General features: G+C 47.5%; 1 protein-coding gene across 3 annotated transcripts in view; it reads right to left on the bottom strand.

The window, feature by feature from the left end:
* The window catches only part of Ptgfrn (prostaglandin F2 receptor inhibitor), a 70,879-nt gene that overhangs the window by 14,966 nt on the left and 28,818 nt on the right, over nt 1-27,095 (bottom strand). For all 3 annotated transcript variants that reach the window (XM_029475488.1, XM_029475489.1, XM_021158115.2), the window contains exons 2-6: nt 25,812-26,180; nt 22,742-23,155; nt 18,504-18,884; nt 6,227-6,652; nt 1,833-2,252 (exon numbers count right to left, since the gene is read on the bottom strand). In XM_029475488.1, coding sequence (XP_029331348.1) covers nt 1,833-2,252; nt 6,227-6,652; nt 18,504-18,884; nt 22,742-23,155; nt 25,812-26,180 — 2,010 coding nt within the window. The remainder of the gene's footprint in view (nt 1-1,832; nt 2,253-6,226; nt 6,653-18,503; nt 18,885-22,741; nt 23,156-25,811; nt 26,181-27,095) is intronic.

A 27,095-nucleotide genomic window follows, 5' to 3' on the forward strand; every position in this document is an offset into this window, starting at 1 on the left:
TGGGTGTGCCAGAGCCTAGGGACACACACAGGTGGGTGTGCCAGAGCCTAGTGACACACACAGATGGGTGTGCCAGAGCCTAGGGAGAAACACAGATGGGTGTGTCAGAGCCTAGTGACACACACAGATGGATGTGCCAGAGCCTAGGGACATACACAGATGGGTGTCAGAGCCTAGTGACATACAAACAGATGAGTGTCAGAGCCTAGTGACACATACACAGGCAGGTGTGTTAGATCCTAGTGACACACACAGGCATGTGTGTCTAGGTATCAAAACCTAGTGACATACACACAGACAGATGTGTAAGAGCCCAGTGACACACATACATAGACTGGTGTGTTAGAGCCTAGGGACACACACTGACAGGTATACCCTGATGTGTCAGAGCTTAGTAGCATACAGAAAGACAGGTGTGTCCAGGTGCATCAGAGCCTAGTGAGGCATCCCTAAAAGCAAAATATTTCACTTGAGAATATATACCTTATAGCTATGCTGTCTATAATGTGGGCTTTTCTGCCTTATAGCATGGTAATATTCCAGTTGCTAAAGATAAATTAATTTCTTAGTGAACATAGTAAACACCAAAGATAAATATTATGAATAATGATTCTTAAGAAACCAAACTGACAAGTGCATCAATACCCCAGCTCTGCAGCAACTCTGGTGATGCCCAATTATTTATGCAATCCAACACTGAGGAGCAGAGCAAGGCTGAGAGCCATCCCGTGTGGAGATGCTCCTGAGTAGGACCAAAGCTACAGTCACACCTGCATCCTGGAGTAGAAAGCCAGACCTGGCCTGGGCTCCAGCTCCAAACCATCCAAGCTATGTTTGTTTCTCTCCATGAAGTTCCTTGAAGTCTGAACTATGAGTTCCAGTCATTTTTTTACTTTTTAAATCCATTTACAAATAAACCAACCAAACAAACCCCAAAACCCAACCAAACAAAAACATTTGTAAGAGTGCTCATGACAGAATCAAAACAGTGGGGAAGTGGACACGCCCTGTCATCCGTCAGCTGATGAAATGATAACGTGTGACCTAAGCATGTCACAGGATAGGACTCAGTCATAAAAATGAATGGGAAGCATAGGGCAACATGGGTGATGTTAAGTCAGCCAGACACCAAGGTGACATACGCATGATGTATGTGTGTGACATATACAGGGAGGGAAAGCCCACGTACAGAAAGCAGCATGGGGCTGGACACTGCTGGTTAAGGGGTCGTTTCACTTTGATGCTACAGAATTGTTCTAAAATTGACATTGGGGATTGATGGTGGCACAATTCTGCGAATATATGAAAAGCCACAGAATTGTGGACCTTAAATGATAAACTACATGGTATATGAATTCTACTTCACAAACTCTTTGAAACAGTAAGGACAGGAGTTTGGGAGACAGCATGGTATGTAAGAGTGACTGCTGCCTAATAATGAATACCTGGGTTCAAATCCCTAGCACCCACATAAAAAGCTGGGTGGGGCCACATATGCCTATGACCCAGATCTGTGTGGGGAGACAGACAGAAGGATCCCTGGACTTTCTGGCCCTCAGCCTAGCTCCAGGCTCAGTGGGAAACTTTCTCAAGGGAATAAGGCAGTGACAGAGCAAGACACCTGACATCACCTTCTGGCAAAAGCACACAATGTGCACATAAGCCAGACTCATATACCACATACATACACCACTCAAATACACACACACACACACACACACACACACACACACACACACACACACAAAATGAACAAATTATAAGGACCCTTGATTAAAATGTCAAGCTTATCTCCCGGGCCAATCTATGACTTCACAGAGCTCTCTGCTCACCTGAGGTTTGAAAGTCGATCTCAATAGGATTGGAGAGACTGGTCGCTGCTTCTCGCCACAAGCTGCCCCCAATAGGAGACCAGGCTGTCACCATGCAGCGGTACAGGCCCGCGTCGGAGACCTGAGTCTGGTACATTCTGTATCGGAACTCATCTTCCTGAACCTTCTCCAACACGACGCCGTCCACCCGAGACGCATCGGTCCAATTCTCCAGCTTCACCACGGAGTCCTGGTCCAGGGAGATAATGTACTTGGTCTCGTTGGGACTGGAGAGGTCCCCAACGGGCTTCTCAGCTGTGATGAGAACTGAGTATCGTGGCGACTTAATATTCTTGGAAGACACTTTGCAAGTCATCTCAAATGTATTCCCTGCAGCAAAGAAAGGCTTTGGCTGCCGTGCCTTCACCACGAGCACAGAATCTGGAATAAAGAATCAGAAGTGGGCCATTTTCAACAGTTAGAATGGATATGCATCTAAAAATCTAAGCATCCAGGAAATAGGGATTTACTTGCAATCTGCCACATGATAACACTAAGGAAATGTGGCAACTCTAAAAGAAACCAACATGTCTGTGAACAGGCTGAAAACTGCCCCAGGGGAAACAGCTTCGGTCAGAAGGAATCTGACGGGGCGATGGGCGGTTAAAGTGTGAACTGGAGGGATTTCAAACCCTCCTATGTGTCACTGAGGGAACTCAGAGAGCTAAGATGGTGCCTCTCAAGTCCAGAGAGCCAGAGAAGGAAGACAAGCTAGGCTAGCCACACCACAGCCTTCTCTACTTACTGCCGGCATAGTAGTCCTCCTTGGGCTAGCCTGTGTGGAAGTTTGGCTCTTCTCTGCCTAACCCTGTATCAATTATAATAGATATGATATATCATATAATAAATACAATTGCATTTGCAGACATGGCCACTTCCAAGTAGTTTACAGGTTTAGCCACAGAGATGTGGTTTTCAGAATGTTGAGTTGGTGTCTGTAAGGACACTACCAGTGGGTTTGCATGTCCTTTTAGTTTCTCTGTCAAATACCAATCCCTAAGCGTGTACATATTAGGTTTCATCAATCACAATGGCACAAAGTCATATGGAAGGAACTCAAATAGCTATTAAAAGATAAAATGAATTATGCCTACTCCTTAAAAAGAACTTTTAATACAGTAATTAACCCCCAAATCTATTCAGTTATAAATTTTATGCTGGGATTTGGGGAGCAATTTGTCCTGTCAAACCCAGCAGCACAACATGTGTGATACAGCATCTTTAGAGAGAGGACGACTTCTGAGGTTCTACCGAGCCAGACACATTCGTTCCCAATTCTCCTGTGAGTTTGGTCATACACTCATGACTTAAACATAATTACTAACAGCCTTCTTATCATAGACACTGGGAATAAAACAGTAGAGGTCCAGGACCTTCATTTTTATATACTAGTAGAGGAAGACAAGTAGATAAAACACATAGTGTGTTTAGGTGGTAAAAATGTAAGAACAACCACAGAAGAACAACAGACAAAAAAAGAGAAAGTGTGAGACCGCATGAGAGAAAGGGCGCAGCGTTATAGACAGAGTGGCCCAGGATGGTCCCACCAGAATGCTAACATTTGACTCAGCACCTGAGGGAGGTGGGAAAGCTGTCTAGGCAGAGGAGACAGCAAATGGTGAGCTACAGAGCTTGTCAGGTAGTGAGGGGAGCTATGGGAAGGGCAGAGGCGCTCAGTAGAGTAGGCAGCAGGGAGAGCTGTGGGGGAGGGTGATCAGTCTTCAGGACACTCAAGGACACTGAGAGGACTCTGGGTTTTGCTCCGAGATAGAGAATCTATAAAGGTATGGGGGTAAGCATGTCACCATCTGATTAGATGTTAAGGGCGTGGTTAAGGGTGGAGGCAAGGAGACCAGACAGGAGGCTGGTGATGTAAATATAGATGAGAGATTAACACTGGCTCATAAGTCTGAAGCATGAGAGGCCATTAGACTCTAAACCGGTCTCAAGAAGTTAGAATTGGGCATGGTGGTGTCTGCAGTTCCAGAACTTGGGAGGTAGCGGCAGGAGGGTCGGAGCTCAAAGTCATCTTTGACAACACAGTGAATCTGAAGATGCCTGGGCTACAGGAGACCTTGCCTCTCAAAACAAGACAGGCCTCCAATAAATCAAACAACAACCAAAAAGGGAAGTTAGGGGTCAGGATGCGGCTGGCTTGCATAACACTTGTAAGGTTCTGCTTCAATCCCTAGCAGGTTAAACAAAGCAAAACAAAGCAAAGCAAAACAAAACAAAAGTGAGGAGTCAGAGGTAAAGGTTTAGGTCAACAACTAAAGGTGGAAGAAGATGGGTGGCAGAGGCTAGAGGCTCCATTTTGGACAGCAACTTAAGAGCTGCTTGCTAGGCAGGAAGGCACCATATCAGTGAAGGTGAAGTTCTGGGGCATTCGGGCACACACAGGCACAGTTGGGAATCAGCCACTGCTATGTGTCCTGTGAAGCTAATGCTGAGCAAGTTAAGCAGGAATGCAGGGACTGTGTCCTGATGTGTCCTGAGTGGGAACTGAGTAGGAAGCAGTAGGGAGGGAGGCTGAGGTGCAGCAGCCAGTGAGGAGGGAAACAGGGCCGGGAAAGGCTTTCCACAAACCGTGGGAAAAGCCAGAGCATTCCTGCAAGGGAGAAACTGTCCCAGCCCAGGAAGGAAACCGACAAACAGAGTTCTGTAGTGTGTTGATCTTTGGCAATATCAATATGTGACTAAGGGGTTGGGGAGCAGGTACCACAGAGAACTGGAGGAGAAACGAGAGATATTAAATATAGATAAATCGAATCCACCGCTATAAAAGGGCAGAGTAGTGGGCAAGGTTGTAAGAAACAGAAATGGACCAAAAGTGGTTTCTCTAAAGCAGTGTTAGCAGGCTGATGGGAAAGGACCAGAGGAGAGAGAATATTGAAGATATAAGTGGGAGGGGGGGTGCGTATGTCTAAGCTGTGAGAGGGGCTAACCTTTGCTAAGACATAAGGGCAAGTGACAGGCTCAATGCTGAACATGGCAGATACAAGTTCTCCTTTGATGATCTTTTTATAGGGAATGGAGCCGACAGAGGCTGGGGGAGGAGGTTTTCAGAGAGCAGGTGGTGTGCAATTATCACTTAGGAGAGTGGGGAAGTAAACACACAAAGGAAACCAGAATGACTCTCAATGTTGAGAGCCCACGTGACAGAAGGGATTGGAGATCTGAAGTGAGACCTTCACTGTTGGAAAGCTATTTCCTTCAACTGCATCTAACTCTGCATATGCAGCCAAAGCGACAGCAAAGTTGGCGTTGAATCAGGTTGTGTTTTAAGCAGAATCTAAGGTAGACCAAGCCAGGGAAAGAGAGTTAAGAAAAAGAAGGGACATGATTGGTTGGGAACTTAGGCTGGATATCCGTAGATGATCAACCAACTCTCCTTACCCCCAGGCCTGGACGTGTATCAGGAAGGGCTCCAGGTCCATGTTGGGCTTTCTGGTAAGAGAGAAGTAAAGGCCCAGGAAGAAGGAAGGACAATGGTAGAAAACAGAACCACTAGGGCTGAAGCACTAAAGGGAATGATCTGGGGAGCCTGTGATCTTAGAGAACCAGACAGTGACACTGAGCTATCTATGGAGGGCTGGATTTCAGAAGTGAACGGGTCAGATGAAAAGAACTGGGAGTGAAAGACCAAAAGGGACAGAGGACGTGATACTTAGGAGACAAAGGCAGGGGCCTGAGAATGAAAACGTTGTCTACACAAGGGTCCTCTACAGTGGCCCCTCTAGAGGATTCAATTCCAGTGTCCAGACCGCACACACCTCAGACCAATTTAAATACAATTTCTACTGGGATCCTTTCTTTTTTGAAAGCTCCCAGGAAGATTTCAACACAGCTAGCCAGATAGGAGTAGTAACAAAAGTGGCCATGAAACCAAGGTGAGCAGCTCCAGCAGATGAGCAGAAGAACAAGGAGTCAATCAGGATGAGTGACAGGTGGAAGAGGTGTGGCCCTGGGCAGAGAGGGGTCTTTCAGGACTGGTTGGGAATGGTAGAAACTGTAGAGGAACAAGGGGGTGCCTGACTCCTCTATTCCCAGCTATTCAAGGAATGTAGGAAGAAAACACAGCCACTGAAGTGGATTCTGGGACAACTGTCCTCAGAGAGGAGGCTGGCATCCAAAAGAAAGAAAAAGGAAACTGACTGGGGTTCAGGAAATGCAAGGCTTTGCTAAGGACAGTGAGTGGCAGAGGCCCATGTCCCCAAAGGGCCATGTGGTTCCAGTTCCCTAGTGTATGAGCACATATTTCTAGTGTGAACGGAGAGTGAGGGTGCCTACACAAACATGGACAGATGACTTAAGAAACTAAACCAAACTGAGCAGTGACAGGATGATGTCCCCACCTTCTGAGGCCCAGAATATGTTGACAGGCTTGGAGAAGACATCTTTGCTCTTCACCCAGCTGTTGTTCCTCTGCCTGGTCCAGGCAGACACAACACAGTAATAATTGCCCCTGTCTTCCTCCGTAGTCCTTTGGATCCGGAAATTGAATGTGTCTGTGTGCTCCTTAGAAAAAATAAACTCTCCGTCCTGGGCCCGCTGCTTGCTCCTCTCTCCATATCTCAAAGTCCAGTCCCCATCCATGACTGCGAGAAGCTCACTGGCCACCATGTCGTCATTGCGACGGGTCATTCTATAGTACCACGACACGGTAAGTCGGACACCGGCCTCCAGACGCTTTGTGTCTATCACCCGGCACTGCAGTTCTGTGGGGTCGTCAGAAAACCCGGGGACCTTAGAAGCGTTCAGGTAGACCTGGTATTCTGGTTCTGAAGGGGGGAAGAGAAAACACAGCGACATAAGAATTGTCCAAGGAACAAGTCAAGGACCACTTGCGTTCCAACAAACCGTCCATCCTGCTAGCTTCTGAAATAAAAATCAAGTCTTGGCGTTGAGCAGAAAGGACCCTGTAAGAGTATTTCTCAAAGCGTGTAAACCACGTCTTCAAGTATCTGCCTGAAGAAAACTGCCAAGGTGTCTCAGAACTTAAGAGCCCTGCCTGCTTACCGAGGACCTAGGTTCAATTCCCAAAACCCACATGGCGATCACAACCATCTCTCCGTCCAGTTCCAGGGGATCCAATGCCCTCTTATAGCCTCTGAGGACACTGCACGCCTGTGGTGCAGACATACATGCAGGTAAGAGATCCCTACACATTAAAACATAAGATGAAATTAAGGAAGGAAGGAAGGGAGGGAGGGAGGGAGGAGGAGGAAAGGAGGGTGGGAGGGAGGAAGGGAGGAAAGGAGGGAGGGAGGGAAGGGAGGAGGAAGGAAGCTGCCAAGGCCAGATGCCACACATCCTGGGTCAGAACCCTTACTTTTACACAGGACAAGGGGACCATAACAGGTGATCCAGGAGGTTGGCGTCTTTGAGAAAGATCTCAGCGTTCCCCTTCTATCAGGATTGTCTCTGGGATACCAAGCAAGCTTCAGACCTTCAAAGCTCCCACTGAGTCAGTAACGCAAAGTTCTAACCTAAAGAACGATGTACAATCTAAGGCCCACCAGTCCCACCAGGACTCGGGTTCCTGCCACCCCTGGCTATGCCCCAAATGCAAGGCCCCTAGGACTCATTCTCAGATATTTTAAAGCCTCATTTGCTATTTTCCACTGAATCTGTATCCAGTCAGCCAACACCCCCTCGCTTAAAACTCTGCAAAAGGATGTTCTTTCCAAAGCCACAAATAACTCACCCTGTATCTCTGCCAACCACGGAACCGTCACATAGTGAACCTGGCCCTGGTAAGTCTGCTCAGTACCACCACCCACCTCCCTACTGTATTTCCACATTTGTGTCTTCACTGGCTGCAGGCCTCTTCTACACTTGCCTCCTTAAGGAACCTGTACTAGAAGAACCTGTACTAGAACCCCTTGGTAGCCTTCCTTCCCCCCCCCCCCCCCCCCCCCGTCACCTCTATTCCTGAGGCTCTTCACCCACCATATAGGCTGGCGCCATTGTTACAGCAGTGCTTGGGATGCTCTGAAAGCCTCCCGTGGCTGGGGATGGTGCTCTTTCTCTGAGCTCTCCTATGTCTTTCCTACACCAGTTGTCCTCTCCAGATATCCTCTCTGAAACTATTTTTTGCTTAAGAGTTTCAACCTCAAAATTCTGGGACCCAGTAGGTACTCGACACCTGCTCTGTATTAATGGTAAGGTCACTAGAAAAGTCTCCAGTTTTTGTTCCAAGCACTTTGCTTGGATGAGAAGTCAGTCTACTTGAACGGAGGCCTCCACTTTCCAGTGTTCTCTTTCTCTCCATCACCACTAGCAGTTTTGTTTGATTTCTCGCTGCTTTTATTTATGACTCACACAGATTATAAACTGCTGAGGTCAAGGAACTGCTCTTTTGTGATTTACACTTCTAATGAAATTTATACCATCGTGACTTCTCCAAGAATGATTCACAGGGCTAGGAAATGGAAAGGACTCTAACCTTCACTCTCTCCAATGTTGCTCTTCATGAGGATTTAACTGAGGGCAACACTGTAGCTGCACCACAGAGGTCAACTTCATGGGCGGGCCCTTGACAAATGGTCACTGTGAAATGGGCAACTGGCATATTAGAGAACATAAGGGGAGCTTGGAAGTAAAGTGTCACCACTTGGGACTCGGAAGCTTCAGAGCGTCCCAAATATCAGGGCACCATGGTGGCAGGAGAGTATGTGGTGACCGGAGAACCTCAGGTAATGTGGAATGGGCAGACAGAGGAAGGAAAGCTGGCAAGGGCTTCTTAATATGGGTTTCTTGGCAAGTGTGGAGGAGGCTTGGAGCCAATGAAAGAGAAATATGATGCACAGCTACCCTGGACCCTGCACTTAACCTTTGACCTAATGATGGCCACCATTAACAGACCTCTGTGTACCTTGAGTTTGTTATGGGTAACACTCCCTGGTGCTACAGCCTCAACCTGCACACTACTTCATGAGGCCATGAAGAGCAATGAAGAAGATGTACAGTGCTGACATGCCAGGGCTCATCAAGCAGACCATGTACTAGTCCTGCTTCTGCCACTGACCTGCAGGCAATCTTTAACACATGGCTTAAGCTCTCTGGTGCCTCATTTGTAATGATGCAAGCAATGACCACAACCACACGTTCCTACCCTCACTGCAAGGACTGAGAATTAGAATCAACATAGAGGGGGCTCAATGACCTGAGTTCAATCTCTAGAGCCCATGTGAAAAGCCTAGTGTGGTCACTTATAATTCCAGCACTTATAAGCCAAGCTGGGAGGCAGAGACAGGAGAATTACCTGGAAGCTCACAGGCCTACTAGCCTGGAGTACACAACTTGGCAGAAACAGCAGAGAGCCTGCCTCAACAAGGCGGGAACAGAAAACTCCACAGCTGCTCTCTAACCTCCACACGAATATTGGTGCACAACTGTGCTTGCACCCTCCCTCAACACACGCAATACAGTAACAAAGGTGCTTAATCTGGTGTCAGGAGCACACTGGGGGAGGTGGACGGATACACACACCAACATGTGTAAGAACATGCATACACTACTTATCACGATTCCCACTTCATGCCCAGAAGTAAGACCTTTAAAAGGTAAGTAACTCCCACACTTGGCTCACGGGTGGGAGGTCTGGTCCCAGGGCTGAAAGGGTTCCTACCTTTCAAGACAAGCATCTCTCTGGAGCCACACCCATTCTCCAAACTGTACAGTTTCTCAGCTCTGCTGTTCAATGGGACGATTTTCAGGACACTGAAGATGTGGTTGTGCTGGCAGTGACACTGCCAATTACTGCCACAGGGGCTGTGACCAGAGGACAGCTTCCTGTGGGCCTGAAGCTGAGCTCACCTGATCCATGAAACTGGGATGCCTAGACTCTATTCCCGGGTCTTGTGTTCTGTAACAGACCATGTCCTTTCTAATAACAAACCCTTCTGTCTTTCATGGTTTACTTCCACCCACAGGCACTTTCTTCCAAAGTGACACCTTGTAAAGGCTGTTAAAATGACGATGAGTGACAGGCAGGACATGCTCATCCCTGCACTGCTCACAGGAGCCGAGCAGGAGGGAGTCAACCTAAGCGTCTGTCAACAGATGAATGGGGAAAGACAACATAGGACACACACGTACATGCATGTATGCACGCATGCACGCACACATGCTCGCATGCACGAGCCTGAAAGACACTGTACAAATCAAAACAAGACAGACAGAAAGACAAAAGCCTCGTAGAACTTAAAACAGTCAAACTCAGGTAAAATGATAGCTCTCAGAGCCTGGGGCAGGGGTCAAAGGATGTCAAAGGATGTCAGATTTCTGCTGAGCAATTGGTAAGACCAGAAAGTCCATTTACAACGTGGTGACTGCTCTTATAGGTGCTTGAGTACTGCTGAGAGAGAGAATTTTAAATGTTCTTACTACGAAAGGAATAAGCCTACTCATTGGTAACAGATATGTTCATTAGCTTAATTTAGCCATTCCACTCTCCACACAGATCAAGCACCATGATGTATACCATGCCCGCACAATAGTAAGCCAGATGTGGTGTGTATACCTTTAATCCCAGAACTCCAGAAGCAAAGGTGAATGAATCCCTCTGAGTTCAAGGTCAGCCAAGTCTACATAGCGAGTTCTAGGCCAGACAGAGTTAAATGGTGAGTCTCTGTTTCAAAAAATAATGACAAAGCCAAAACCACATACACACCGAGACATATATATATACATATACATACATACATACATATATATATATATGTAATATATATATATAACAGATACACATGTATAATATATGTGTACAGTTTTAATTGGTCAACTGGTTAAATAAAACACAATGATAAAGAAGTGACAACATGACTGACCTTTTTAGTGGCCAGAGAAAAGCTCCCCTGGGGGCCTCTGCCCTACCGTCCTCTCCTCCCTCTCTCTACCTGCTATGACCCAAAACTCACTCACTCAGCGTCTTAGACCACTATTGGTGCCCTGCTCTGCCCTAATTCTTTCTCAGATCTCACAGGCCACGTCAGGTGTAGAGCCGTGTCAGCATATGGCCTAGGGCTCCACATCATTTTAAGTGTAGCCAGGTCACAAGATAACTCACCTCAGCTCCACCTTCCCTGACCAGCAGGCACACAGAGGAAAACACAGCTGGCACCACTCCAAAGTAACACAGCCAACACTCCCAACTCTCCACTGACTTCCCAGGATGGCATTCCTGGCTACCCCAGCATGAGATGTACCCCCCCCCATCTTGCCCTCATACCCCGAGAGTAAGCCACATGCCTTCTGTGTCCTTGGTGTCCCTGAAGTCACTCTTCCATTCCCAGCCTGATGCAGGCAGTTAAGATGAAATCTCGGGGAACGCCATTCTCACTGTGGCCCTCGCTGCTTCCAGCAACACTAGCATGGCTTCCCCGTGCCCTCTAAACTGGCTTGGCAAGTCACAGTCTGTTCACCTCCAGGCCCTCATCCCCACATGTTCAGTTCAGAGCACACACTCCAGCCTTCAACACTTGAACCCAACCCAAACCCAATACTACCACCTCTCCATGCTCTCAGCTCCCGTTTCTGCCATTACCCCTGTCACATCCTCTACCTCATCACCTAGGCACACACTCAGCACGCTGTTGAGGAAAAGAGCTGAAGAGACTCTCTCCCACTCTACTCCACTCTCTACCCTAAAAGTGCTCTGTCTCCCTCCTGTGAATCCAGGAGATGGGGAGGGAACAACACACAGTAGGGCTGCAGAACATTCACATCTAAGATGCTCCCATTGGCACTATAGGAAAATGATTCTGCGGACTTCTTGTGGCTGCTCTCCTGCTCGTGGCTGCCCCCTGCTCCTGTTACAGCTAGCCTTAGCTTCACCTCCACCACAAACAGCCCCAGACCAAATGCACAGGCAGTGGGTTCTTGGCTTGTGAAAGGTCAGAGTGCGGGTTCCTTTGAGTAGTCAGCCACACCTCTGCGAGTCAATTTCAGATAAACACTCCCAGAGAAGACAGGGCGCTGCTTATGACATCAGAGGGAAGGGAGTCAGGACTCGGAGCTCTGTTTTGTTTTGTGCATGGGCAGAGATGACTTTTTATGTTGCTTTATAATTTTAAGCGTGGTTTGTAGAGGGTGTGTCTTTCTCTAGGCTTCTGGTACACACCCTTTTCTTTGTCACCTTACCTTGGCAACACAGATTGCCTCCTCTGAACTCCCTGGGCACACTGTCAAATATCCTCACTTCTCAATCACAAAGTGTTCAGCAGAGATCCTTCCACCTGCCAGGCCCCTCAATCTCTGGAGATTTTACGAGAGCACTGCCTTGAACTTCTGTTATTTGTATGTACAGCTCATGGAATCTTCTAGGACTTTTTTCAAGGCTACTCAGAGCATCTCTCTGCACACGCTATGCATAAAGCACCTTCTATATCAAAGATATTAGCATACTGGCTGAATTGGACTAAATTTAATATTTTGCATAAAAATGCTCATTTCGGGCGTAGTATTTCAGCACTGATTACTGCTACATTCTGCCTGGTCTCATCAAGAAATCAGCTAAGGACGCAAGGAGGGTTATGTCTGAAAATGCTCATCAGTTAAGATGCATCCTCAAGTACTCAGTGGTAAGTGGTATCTGGAGGCTGCGTGAGGTACGACCTGCCTGCAGTTCCAGCATGTGAGAGGCAGAGGCCAGAGGGTGCTGAGTTCAAGGCCAGCTGGGCTACAGAGGGAAAGAGCTCCTGTCTCGCAGAAGAAAAGACATGGCCTCTCGAGCATGCTTTATGCTCGTGCAGATTAAAAAGTGTACGTGAGGCATGTGAGCGAGCGAGCGAGCGAGCGAGAGAGAGAGAGAGAGAGAGAGAGAGAGAGAAAGAGAGAGAGAGTTGAAATCAGATAAGTAAGATACTTGCAGTTAAAGCTGGTGATTATTTCTTCTACTGCAAATGTTTGTAAATTTGTTTTGAGAAGCTGAAAACAAACACCCACCCATGCTATCTATCAGCTCTCTCGGAACACAGAGCTGCTGTGTCAAGCCAAGCGCCAGGAACATGTGAGAACTCGGGCCTGCTTTCTAATCTGGGTACCAGGTCCACACCTGCTCCGACACTCTCTCTCCAAAGCTATAGACTCGCAGGTGACCCTCCTCCGAAGAGAGGCTCCACTACAAACAGGGATCACTAAATGCCTTTCTCCAAGTTTCCAAACAATGAAAACCTTGAGAATGACTGGCTACGTTACAGACCACAGTATTTCCTGCCTACTGTTTCCAGAGGCGCCTGCTTTTCCTCGTGTGTAGGCAAGGTATGCGGATGCCCTTCACTTACTCTGACAAGTCTATAAGGAAGGTATATAGCTTATCCCATTCTGCAGTAACAAGAGTGACAACCAGCATTTTCAGAGGGCTTTCTAGATGCCAGGCAGCAGGCCATAATACTTTCTTGGAATTTGGCTTAACTCTCCTATGTTATAGGATTAGTATTATCTTTGTGTATGTTTCAAATGACAAACAGAAATGAAGCTCGGGGAGCTAAGTTAGAGAATTTCTGCATAGAGTGTGAGTAGAATTGCATGGGAGACCTTTTTATCTAGGTGATCTGGCTCCCAACGCAGACTACCTGGACAGGCTCATCCCACCCCTGGGGTACCAAGGCTTTCTTGGCCTGCTCCCTCCCAGAAGTTCAGAGTGATGCTATCCGAGAAGCTCTGACCCTGCTCCCCAGGCACACATGCTGCATTCCAGGAGGGAATGTTTTAACCCCCTCTCTCCAACCATAACCTTGTATAGATAATGTGGGAAGGGCAGGGTTAGAAAGACCAGAAGGAGCACTCCACTTTCCAGGCTCTTGAAGTGGACAGGTACTCCAAGAGTTAGCACAGTCATCTGGATAATAAAGACTCTCTAATATTTAAACAGAGATGGCTACAAATTAAGTCCTGTGATGGGGGGATGGGTGGGATAGCTCTGCAGAGTCCAAGAGGAACAATTATCATGACAGAAGTCAGCATTAGCCATCTCAGAGCAATACGCAGTTCAGATGGACTGCCTCCGCTCCCTTCATCCTCATTCACTCCTCTCAGAGAGGGCCAGGAATATCCAGAGCACAGGAGGAAGGGCTGGCTCTAACCCCTGCACCTCTTGGGAATTCAACATCCCTTTTCCTACACACATTTTCCTGATTCCTCCATGCTAGTTTGGTACCTGAATGCATGAGTACTCCTACGTCCTAGCTGGCTAACAACTTGGTGAGGGAGACCCTTAAGCACTAATACATCACCATCAACACCAAGGATTGTACCAGGGATGTAACTGGGAGGTGCTGGACCAGGTTTATGTACTGTCCCATTAAACCAAGAGTGCCAAAACTGACAAAGCAGACTCCACTACTCCACTGGTTTTCGGGAATAATCCCAGACAGATACAGGCAATAGCCATGCTAAAAAAAACCCACCATATATCTAACTGGGATGTCCTAGAGACGGCCCAGAACACCGGAGTGTCTACCAAGTACTTAGCAGATTAACAGCTCCTTTTAAAGAAGAAAGTAATTACCTTCCTTGCTGGCACACTGCTGAAGAGGTGCCAGCTCTCCAGTGGTGAAGAATGCAAATCCACTCTCAGGACTGACCAGCAGAGCTCAGCCCTGCCCCCTCCTGCTCTTGCACCTCCTCCTGCATCCTGAGCCTTAGGAACCCTCTCTAATTAACACAAGTCTGGTACTTCGGGCAGAGAGCTCAACCATAAACTGATTAGTATCCAACTCCTGCCAAGGGCTCGTTTAAGACATTTGATAGCACAGAGAGATGGCTTAAAATGTGCAGATTAACTGGCCATTCCGCTTGGCTCTCTGTTTCAGCCATACACTAAATTGGATCAACACAAAGCAACATTTGTTTCCTGAAGCAATTCAAGTTCTTTCGAGAGAGAAAACTCCTTTCCACACTTACAATTCACACCCTCATCTCTTAGAGAGCATGGGTATAAGAAACATACATTTGAACAATCACTGAAGGCCTTTGGTAAAAGAACAGTTGTGGGCACTAGCCATTAAATCATCCACTGCCCCCACCCCCACCCCAAAATGAAAAACCATGGGATAAATTCAGTGCCAAGAAAAAGTTTGCCTCTCCAAAAGTTTATGTTTTCTTTCTCAGACAACTGGATAAGAACATCTCTTTTTGTCTCGACTTCAAAACTCTACAAATTTGGTGCTCAAATGCAACAAATTCATGCCAACCACTCAACGAACTCATCCCAAGCAATAACTGCTCTTGGATTCTCTTTGCCTCTTTTGATCTTGATTATTTCTTTATGTCTGTTGCTTTGTTCTTCATTTTGCAAACCAACTAGAGCTTTTCCTTCTTCAAAGAGGAATACAAATCTTAGCAAAAGGCCTTTCTCTCACCTTCTTACAAAAAAAAATCACCAGATCCCCCCCACCCTGCTGCAAAGGATCGTTCATTTCTCAGACCATCTGTAGTAGGCCCACATAACACAACGGACTAAGGCGACCCCACCAGTTCCCACCCCGTCATCAACTGGGACAGCAGCTCTGAAGATGAGAACAGGTAGCAGGAACAGCCCATCTTTAGGACTTGGGACTGGTTGTCTCAGGAGGTAGAGCTGACTTCCAAGGCCAAAGACATTCCCCACACACGGAGACAATGCCTAGGACAGATTCAACCAAGGCCACAATTCTAAGCCATCCCAGACAAGAAGCAAGAATTAGCCAATGGGGGAGAGTCTCCTTTCCAAAGGTGATCATAAGCACTTCCCACCTGACCATTTAATACATACAAAGTTCTCAGTCAGGGCCTGGAAAAGGTGTTCAATAAATGCTAATTAGAATTCTCAATGTGTCACGTGCAAAACCAAGTGCTGCATCGTATCAGCACTGGGATCCCACTCTCTAAGAGACAACAGTCCACATCACCTAACCTAGGATGATCTATATACTTAGCAGGTGAGCTGTGTTCCTGGCTTTGTGTGTGTGTGTCTGTGAGAGTGTGTGTGTCACATCTTCATTATCTTATATAGGCCCGAGTTGTATTTGATGGAATGCGCAAATTATATTTCTAGAGAAAACATGTAGGGTCAGCCAGTTGCCTCAGTTTCTGGGCAGAGAATGCAGTCTGCAGACTGTGACTAAAGGCCTGTGGCTGTACTCAGGCCCGACTCGTCTCCTGACAAGCGTCCAAGCAGCTGCAAACCATGAGTCACAGAGAACGGGGTGAAGGCTTAAGAGGAAGACAGCGAAGAACACAGTTGTTTTTATAATATTTACACTCCTGGTGAGCTCACAATTATGCAAGGGCCTCTGAATACTCTAAGCCACGGCCATGCCTGCATACAGTTCTGGGTTTTGGATGCATGGGTTTTATGCTATCTGTATGTTGGGGCAGGCCTAGTCTGTGTAAAGCACACAGAAGCTCTGGGGCTCCACGCATGCACTGGAGATGCGCACTCGTGTCTTTCACAATGGCACCGGCACTCCGCAGGAAAACGAGTGGCAGGACCCTTAGGATAATCAGGGAGTCTTTCCCACAGTTTAGCCTCTTTATTTCCCCTCAGTCTCTGGAGAACACGTCACCAACAAATCCCTTCAGTTACAAAGCCCATTCCCTCCCAGAGCTTGCCCCTGATGTCTGACAGTGCCTGTACTTCCCCCAGGGTATGTGCGATCAATACACCAGGACTTCAAAGCAGCCCTCAGAATTGGAGCGCAGGCAGAATTTTCACACACACACACACACACAAAAAAAAAAAAAAAAAAAAAAAATCCCAGAGCTAGGATTCAGAAGTTGGAGGGGAAAGGGGGGCGGGGGAGGGGAGAAAGCCAGAGTGGGGATTTGACAGCACCACACAATGCACTAGGATCAGAGCTGTGAGACAGATTCAACTCCAGAGATGAAAACTCTTCTCTTGGTGCTGACAACATCTGTTTTATTTTGAAGGTTGCTAAGGAGAGTCCTGGCTGGGCCAACATTGTTCCAGCCCAGGACTTCACAGAGCGCCTCGAGCGCAGGCTCCTGACTGCAGGAATGAAAGCAGATAAGCCTGCTCCTTTCGCTCTTTAGATATCAAAGCCCCACTTTGCTCACAGGGCTACCACCTCCACACCCCGCTCACCCCCGTCTCAGTCCCAACTAGCCTTTCCCTACCGCTTACTCTCTAAGGACACTTTCCCTTGCACCACACTACCACTCGCAAGTTCCCATCCATTTCTTAGGGACAGACAGACAGACAGGGAGTGCACCTTGAGCCAGCATAGGACCTCTATATAAGACAGAGAAGAATTCCATAGGAGCTGGAGACATGCACATGTAAGAGAAGGATTAGCATCAGACAGACGATGAAGTCTTTTACCGCCCTTTAAAGATCAGTGTTGCCTCCTTAATCAAAGAAAAATCAAGTGTCTTTGTCAGGGCCCAAAGCCCTGTGAGGGCAGTGAAGAGCTGACCATAGGCTGACCACTGTGGAAATGAAGCAGGTGGGGAGCCAGCCACACCCCGCCAGCCCCTCCCACCTAAGCTGAATTGAATGATCAAGGCCATTACCACCCTTGAACAAAAGGAGCTACTACACATTCCTCCCCGTGGTCAGATGCATAGGAAAAAAGACAAGGGGCACTACAGGAAAGAGATCAGGTCAAAGCCAGCAATCTCATGTAAGACATGGTAGGATCACATAGATGACAAAGCAGGGATACCAAAGAGCAAGAAGGGTAAAGTTGGGCACAGCAGGGAGAACACAAATGACAAAGTGAACACAGCAGGAAGGACACAGATGACAAAGTGAGGACACCAGGGAGCACATATGACAAAAAGAAGACTTACCAGGGAGCACACATGAAAATGTGAGGCATATACCAGGGAGCACATACATAACGAAGGAGGGCTTACCTGGCAGCACACAGCACATACATTACAAAATGAGCACTCTCCAGGGAGCACACATGATAATGAGATGACAATCTATCAGTGGACATAGGACAAGTAGAACACAGCCACAATCACATATATGATAAGGAAGGGCGCTCCAGGGATCACATACATGACAAGCGGGATGACACAGTGAGGACACCAGCCATGTTCCCATGTTACAAGCTGCTATAAAACATGGGGTGAGGTGACACCTCCACCCCTCCACCTGGGGCAGCTCCAGGACTGGGAGCCTGAAGAGAGACAGGGAGGAAGATGGCCCCTACTGTAAATGATATTTGCAGTTAAAACTACCAGGGGCTACCAGCGCATCAAGGGTAGAAAACATTCGCCATTAGCTGGAGGAGTGGCTGCTCTTTCTCAATGAGCTTCAGGGAGCCCTAGCCCAGGGCAGAAATACCCAGGAGTCTAAGTAAAGAGAAGAGAGTGGATGTCTCTGTAACAAAGCCACTGCAAAGAGCCATTCACCTCAGCTCTCTCAGGCAGACACTCTCAACAACAAAGAAGCCACTTCCTCCAGCAGGGGCATGGAGGCAAACGCCACCCATGCTTGCCCTTGCTGGCCACACTGCTACAACCCATCCGGCTTCCTTGTAACTGGGAGCTCAAGGACACTTGTCTGAGCTACACATCTACATGGGGCAGAATGCCCAGCACACCACACACTTCCTGAGTGCAGGAAGGATTAAGCAGAGAGGCTAAAAGGCATTCCTCAAGCTACTTACTCACCTAGCCAGGTCACGCTTACACCAGACGGGGCAGACATGGCCTCTGCCACCTTATGCCAGCTCCTGTTGTGTCCAGGAGCCCAGAGGGCCACAAGGCAAAGATAGTAGCCCGAGTTTTCTTTGCTAACATCTCGCACCAGTAGATGGTAAGAACGGGTATCCACGTGGCTGAGAGCAACGTGTGGTGAGCTGTGGAGCAGGGAATCACGGTCCAGCCGCGCCAGCATGTGGGAGGCAAGCAAAGAGGTATCGGGTGTCTTTTTGAAGTACCATGTCACCTCAGGCCGGACATCATCCACACGGTCTGTTGTGATATTGCAAGAAAGATCCAGGTCCTTTCCTTCAGTCACAGACACTGTCCTGGGCACGGCCAGTTGCAGAGCTGGAAGAGGTAAAACAAGCCCATCGAGTGATTGCGTGACGTGTGTCCCCTCTCCTCCCTTCTCCTTACCTCCCTCATGATCGCCCCTTTAGGTTGATTTATGGTGTTAAAATTAGAAGGCTTTGTGCAGTTGAAAGTGCTTGAGGAATAGTTAATGAATAAATTCATGACACACACTAAATTGGTGTTGGAAAAGAGCAACAAAGAACACCAGTAAAACACGCCTATGGCTTTACTTATTGTACTTATTGTAAGTAGATTCTGAGAATAACAACAGGGGTGGGTACTATTATGGTCATTTACTGAAGCGGAGGCGGAAGCACACAGTAGCTCCAGGTAGAGCCCTCCCTAGCATCACTGGCTCCAGCATCCTGGGGGCGGGGTGAAAACTCCTACGCAGATGAGCCAGGAAAGTGAAACCAGACAATTTTCCTAGTGATTCAGCCCTTCACAATGTGATGTATGTAGACTACGGTTCCTTCACAGTGCGACTTATATAGACTATCGTTTTCTTAGACACACCTGGCTAAACCTCAAGCAGGAGACACACACTGAACCCCAAACCCAATGAGTTCTGGATTCTCCATGCTACTGTTCTCTCATGACTGGGGACAATTAAAGTAAGCTATATTTAGGTAAATCCTTGAAGTATTTAGTGTCCCTGACTCAAGAGAGGTCTTGTTCAGCATTCCATTGCCAAAGCTTTTAAATGGAAACATTTTACTCTATTCAGGGACTTTTTTTTTTTTTTTTTTTTTTTTTTTTTTTTTTAAAGATGTGAAACATCTGTAATCAGAGTGGAAAATTTCAAGTTACAATGATGCTCTGGGAACTGTCACTAAATGACAGACAGCTAACTTCTCCCTGTGGAGGCAAATGAGGCACAGTCCCCGTCTTCCAGCAAAACCAATTCAGCAGCCACAGCTCTTCCCAGGAAGCTCAGGGACAAAGACTGGTGCCCAGTTCAGAAAACACCCATCCTAAGAGCCTATGGCCTCTGGAAGATATTGCTTCCATATGAATATTTACAAATCTTGACATATATTTCAAATAATTATTTTAAGCCAAGTCCAACATCCATCCCAACACATGACAGAAAATGAGGTGGGCATAGTATTAGGAAAAAGGGGTTGAAAGTTGTTTGTTCTTCTGTCTCTTTACAGATCAAATGCATTCCTAGGGCCCAGAAACACTGGCAGCAAGGTCTTTGCAGCTGTGTAGTCTACTTTGCCATTTTCTCAGTGAACATGGCTAAATATCTGTCCTATCACTAACCATGGGTTTTACATATATGGAGAATAACAATATATTTTAGATTCGTGGGTCTGACATTGGAAGATGATATAGAGCAAGCTGCGGGGAGGAGTTCTAAGGATTCGGAATGCAAGAGGAGATGTGGGCAAAGCCTGTGGCAATCCAGGCTTTCTCCAGGAGAATATGGCTAAATCTTCTTAAGTATGAGTAGTATCGCCACAGGAGGACTTACCACAGAGGTGACACAGCTTTTCTATAAATGGCTCTGTGTCACTTACAATGCCACGGTGGTCAGTGAGCATGACCAGTCACCTGTGACCAGTACAGAGATTGATTAAAAGCAAAAGACCACCCCACAGTTGGGTATGGTGGGACATGTCCTAGCATTTGGAAGGCAGAGGCAGGCAGATCTCTGTGAGTTCAAGATAAGCCTGTGAGTTTTAGGCCAGTAAAACTGTCTAAAAACATAAATAAAGATATAGAGAGGTTACAAGGACAGAGGGAGAGGAATGAGGAGGGAGAGAGGGCGCACACAAGTGAGCTCATATCCCTTGAGCAATGATTCTTAACTTACGATCCACAGAGAATTTAGGGAGCCTGTGCACGTGGATGGGACATTTGTTCCTATTTCTATTTTCATTAACCTGCACTGAGCTGAGACATCGCATCTCCTGCCTTGGTGAAAATAAGTAACAAGGTGGTATAGTATGGCCTATACCCAGGGCTTGGTCACCGACAGAAATAAGAGGTCTTCTTCATACATGACTTTATAGTAGTAGACATCTGAACATCATCTTAATTCACTGCTCCCTAGAAATTCAGATGGTTGTGAGGCCTGCAATATGGCTTATTATTCACGTGTTAATAATGAAGCAAAGTACTAGTATAAAACAAATTTGTCTTAGAGATATTTTCCTAACTACTTCAGTTATAATTCTTCCTCTGTCACCTTGTGTATTATGTTTCATGAATTTAGAAGGTTACAGGCTTCAAAAGACAGCCAAAGAGGCCCATCACACACAAAAAGATCACAAGGCCAAGTGTGTTGGTACAAGCCTGTAGTCCCAGCTATTCTGGAAGCTAAGGCTGGAAGAATAGAAGTTCAAGGCCAACTGAAGCAACTCAGCAAGGTCCTACCCCCAAATAAAAAGGGCAACATACCTAACCAATAGGTGCTTGTCAAGCAAATGGGAGGCGCTGGGCTCAACACCAGAAGGGATGGAAAGGCTGCTACCTCAGGTTGGAGCTAGCTGCTACAATCTGCCTGACTGAGAGAGCACCAGTCATGTAACCAGATGCTGTAGGGTTTGAGGGACCATGTTTACAACTGAAATTCCTTCATCCAACGGTGAACCTGCTGCAAAGCTAAGCTCTTGACCCTGCCCTGCCACATTAGACTAGTTGTTTGATGTACACTGAATAGCTACAGGCTTCCCGTGGAAGGAGACCTTAGTCCATGGGGAAAGTCATTTCGGCAGCCAATGGAGCAAAGGCCCACAGTGATGGCCATGCCTTAGCTGCCACAAGCCACTCATGGAGATGTTCACCCCCTCTTTCAGATCCCAGAAATGCTGCCCAAAACCATGGACGTTGCAAAAAACGATCCCTGGTTATAACTTCCTGCTTTCCTTTCCAGCAAACACAACTGGCCACACACTCACATTCCTGAGCAGGGAATCAGTCAGCCAAGGTCTCCCAGGAGGCAGGAGCCTCCAATATCAAAAGATATTAGACTCCTAGACAACCAAGCACACCCAGGCTATCCCTAGCAGTGACATTAGCCTGCAATGGCTTCTCTGTGCTGTCCTTGTGGAAGCTGCAGGCTCCAGTGACCTGGGTTTGAGCCTGCAGTACCTCTGAGCCCAAGGCCCAGCGCAGTACTGAGCACAGTATCAATGCTTCCTATCAATGCTTGCTGAACAGTAAAGTCAATAATGGTTTCTTCTCTTGTTTCTCTTCTGTTTTTGTAGACTTCCTAATGTGCCTTTTCTGTCTGTCTTATTTCTGCAGTTGGGATTTTTTTTTTAAAGGTATTTTTGCAAAGTATAGGACAAAAATTAATTTATGTGGGCCTCTGGCTGGACTCTCTGGAATATGTAGACATAGAAAACCTGAAGAGGCCTGGACCTTGGGGAGTCTGTCACCTGGCAGGGGACGGTGCATCTTGGGGTGGAAAGGCAGGTCCAGAGGTGGCCTTAAGCAAGTTTGGCATCAGCCACATATACAACTCAATAGCTATCAGGGAAGGCAGACCCAAGGTCTCAAGGACTCAACAGGTAAACAAACAAACAAACAAACTAAAGCCATAGGTGTGACCAGATCCACCCACAGCTCCAAGGAATACCAGGTGGCCTCTAACAGGCCATCATTCTTAACCTCTGAGTCAGACAGGAACCTTCCTATGCAAGATGAGCAGTAGCCCAGGTTCCCAAAGCAGAGAGCAGGAAGGCAAACCTCAGCTCAAAGCAGAAGCACTCTTCAAGCTACCAACATCACTCTGGTCCCTTCCCCCAGAAGGGGAGGCTGGGGTAGCCCTTTTATGGTCTAGTCCCACATACAGTCATTAGTCTCAATCAGGGGTGACACCATTTTCAAAAGCTCACCTGTCGGCTGGATCACCACAGTGGCCACTTCCACGGCTTTTTCTTGGATTTCTTGCCAGCTGCCCTGCTCTGTGATCCACTCACTGACCACACATCTGTAAGAACCCTGGTCCGCAGAGAGCGCCCGGGCTACGGAGAGGCGGTAGGCGTCACTGCCTACTGTGTCCAGGCGTACGTCCCCACTGTGGTAGCGCTGCTCATAGCCAGGGCCTGGGTGAAACCTGCCCTCGTGGCTTAGGGCTAGGATGCTTCGGTGCACTGGGCCACGGTGCAGTTCCCACCGAAGTGCCAGGTGTGTGTGCAACGGTGACGTGGTAGATGCGATACATCGCAGCTCAAAGGGCTCCCCCTCACGCAGGCTCAGGCCTGGAGGAGGCCGGGAGCTGGGGCCCACCACCAGGGCATCTGCCAGCACTGTGGGGGGCAGAGAGAAGATGTCAGTCAATAGTCACCAAAGGTCCTTCCCCATAAGGAAAGAACAGGCTACCTTCCATGACTTTGGCCTTCAGCCATGGAAGCTATCCAAGTTCCACACTAAAGTGATCCACCCACAATCTCAACTGACTTTCTGACTTGAAAACAAAACAAAACAAAACAAAAACCAGTAAGAAAAATGAGACAATAAACCGACTCCTGCTAGAATGGGTTTGTGGGTGCTTCTGTCATCACCATGATGAGCGTAATGTGCCCTCTGTGCCTCAGTTTCCTAGAAAGGGGGATAATGACTGTACCCACTTCATAGAGTCAACAGGGGAGCCCAGCAGGTGCCAGGTCAGTGCTTGGCATCAGGACAAAATAGCCCAGTATGACTGCCAAACAATCCTCTGGTTAGAACACGGAGCTGGAGGAGGGAGCCTTCAATTTAGAGACACGGGAGCTGCCAAGAGTCAAGATCCCCAGGGAGAGATGATGGATGGCAGGAGGTGCCTGTGGCTCATGAGACGATGGATGGCAAGAGGTGCCTGTGGCTCACGTCCTGGGTAGTGCATAGCCACAGCACAGGAAGGGGACAAGAATTACTGGGGTTTCTGCTTCTAACTCTTAGCACCTACTGGAAAAAGCCACCACTTCAATAGTCTAGGAAAGGGGTGAGCTCAGAAGGGACAGTGACAGATGCTGGTGATCTGGTAGTCAGGCTGTCTACCAAAAGCTGGGAAAACCTGCCAAGCTTATCAGGAGCTACATACGTGGATCTTCAAGCAACACAATCCATCATCTTCCTTGGTGGTTCCCTTGATCACACACTCAGAAAGGGGTTACTCCAGATAACAGAAACCGGTTCTCCTCTAGAAGAACACCTCCCATGGGCCCATCTCTTCTACAAAATGAATATAGTGGCCCTTCTAGGACACACCTCAGTCTGTGAGGACAGCTAGCATGGCTTCATTCTCAAGGCCAGCTCCTCACTGAGGAGAAAAGGATGGACAGATTTAAGAGCCATGAAGGTGAAGGCCAGACAGATGCTGGACCACCTCTAGCTCCTGCCAGAGACTCCACCTGGGCAGCCAGCCAGCCTCTCTCATGCACCCTGCTCTCCTGAGCCAAGAAAAGCTTCCCTGCTTCTCTTGCCTTCAAAGACTAGTCAAGAAGCAGAGAGATGGGGGGAGGGCTGGGGACTCTTGTGTCATCCTTTGCCTTCTCACAGTAAATCACTAGAGTGTATTTGACCTGAAAGGGGGGGGGGGTGTCTGTTGTACTGTTTAACTTAGTGCAAAAGTGTCTTATGGGAAATCTTTTCAAAAGTCAGGATTTCTTCGTCCCCAGCTCTACAAGTCAACTAGGACTATGCATATAGAGGTGATCACTCTACCCCCCATGCCCCAGTCTCCCAACCCCAGATAGAGTGGCACTATGTAGCTCAGGCTGGCTTTGAACTCCCTCTACAGTTCAGCCTAGGTTAGCCTCAAGCTTTGAATCCTCTTGCCTCAGCTTCCTGAGCACTGGGGATCACCGGTGTGTACCACCTTAGCCAGCTACATTCTAAACCTTTAATCAGAAGATGGGGGAGGTAGGTTTGATGGCTGGTGCTTTGGTACCTACTTTATGGCATGGCTGATATTTCACCCCCTCAGGGTTTGGTAAAGGATCAGCGATAGTGAGCCACAGCAGTTTCTTCCAGCCACAACAAAGAGTGGATTTGCCTCTCCTTTCCTATTATCATTTTCTACTTTCCACATAATTGTAAACACTCCTGCCCTGATACAAATATTTCCAGAAACAAGCCAGGGCACAAATAAATGGACAATTAATAATAATGATGATGTTTCTGTTTTGTTAACCTCAAATTAAAATGGCTCCTTCTAGCTCATTTACTAATGAGCTATGTCATTTTAAGCAAGTAATTAACCTATGCTCTTCCATCTCATGTGTAAAGTAGGGAAATAGCCTATTCCTATATTCTTCATGGGATGCAGATAATTGAATGTGTGAGCAAATCCAACAGCACTTGGAAGGCAGGGAAAACTCAAACTCAGGATATTCCAGATGCTATGATGTCAGCTTTGCACAGCTGGGTTCGTGAAAGAGCAGTAACCACATGGTTTTCCGTCTATAAACAGCAAGTACAACTTCTGTTGCAGACAGGTATTACCTCATAAAGATCACGGAGAAAAAGACATGAACTTGGAAGTATCTATTCCTACCATAAAGCTAAACCTCATAATGAGTGTCTACCAGCGAGTCTCTAAGCTGAATATTTGCTATGACATGGCTGGAGAGGCCTGGCTTGGGTTAACTCTCCTGTGGCAGGCTGTGTTGTACAGAGGAAGCTGAGGCACAGACTGAGCCAGGAGCCACTTAGCAGACAAATGGCAGAGCCCGAAGCCAACTGCATAGGCAAGCTGTCTGTAGAGCTGTAATCTCACAGGTGGCCACACCGGACTGCCTTCAACTCACTGGCCATAAGATGCATCAGGATTACACTGGGAAAGGAGACGGGGCTCTCAGCGGTCACCTGGCCCACCCTCTGCCCATCATCAGGTAAGACACCAACACTGCAACAGACAGGGGACTGAGCCTCTTTGCAGCAGCAGAATGGCAGAGGAAGGTTGGCCCCTTGTAAGGACTGTACCTTTAACCTGCACTGTGTCCTCATAGTTGCCCTGGACAGTAGCGTCCGTGCTCGGGGTGGAGCACTTATAGTGGCCTTGGTCTGAGGGCTGGACATTCTTTATGTGCAGTTCCACAGCATCGTTGGCAGTTCTCCTCAACAGGATATCGCCCCGCTGCAGCCGCTCCCGGTACAGCTGCGCCGGGAAGCCCACCTCCCAGGTGCTAGCAAGCTCCACGAAACTGCTCCCTGAAGACGAGAAGCTCCAGTCGAAGTTCTGCTCGCTGGGGCCATCATAGTCGCTGACATTGCAGGGGATCACCAGCTCAGTGCCCACCACGCGAACCAGGGTGCCCGCAGGGACTCTCACCACGCGCCCGCGGCAGACAGCTGCAATGACAGGGAACGAAAGAAAGTGACACCTGAAGGATGCTTCTGCTCTGGGACCTACACGCATCAGAATCTCGAAGAAAATGGACCCTGCAGAAGGGGATTAAGCCATTGCTGAAATTATGGGTTGGAAGTAGCACCTTAAAATGAATGCCTTCCACACAACCAGTTTCCCTGGGCTGACAGGCAGACTAAATATGAAAAGTGGGCCAACCATGGCCTCGCATAGTTTTGTCTCTTCTCTTAGGATTTAACAGATCGTTATATGCAACGAGATATGGAGAGGTTCTGTATTTAAGAAAAAGGACATGGCTAAGCATTTATTTATATTTCTGCCCACCCCACATTAACCTTCATCCCTAGAGACCATTCCCCAGACCTGATTTATAATGATCGATGCCAATTTTCAAATCCTAGAACAGCCTGCTGATAAAATGATTTAACTCCTATTATCTGACATTGGTTATAAATTATTTTTAAAATATGACAATTCCACCAAGTATTAATTTTCTATTTTCTGGCTCATTTCCTTCTCTCTACTCTTCACCCTGATCTAAACTCAGAAGGCGATGGGGAAGCTCCGAGGGAGGAGGCTGGCTGGTGCTGTTAGGAATACAGCGGCTTGTGGTGGAAGAGAAGCGCAGTGGACAGGGGCCAGTCGACTGGCACTGCCTGCCAGGAGAGCCTTGATCCACAGACCCTTAGGGATAGGTATTTGCAAGTCCCTTTAGAAGGTCTCACTGCAATGAACTTCATTCAGCACAATTCTGGGGTGTTTATGATGTGAATTTGCATTTCCATTTTTTTTTTGATTTTTAATATTTTTATTACATATTTTCCTCAATTACATTTCTAATGCTATCCCAAAAGTCCCCCATAGCGCCCCCCACTTCCCTACCCACCCATTCCCATTCT

The sequence above is a fragment of the Mus caroli genome, chromosome 3, assembly GCF_900094665.2.
Source record: "Mus caroli chromosome 3, CAROLI_EIJ_v1.1, whole genome shotgun sequence".
NCBI lineage: Eukaryota > Metazoa > Chordata > Mammalia > Rodentia > Muridae > Mus > Mus caroli.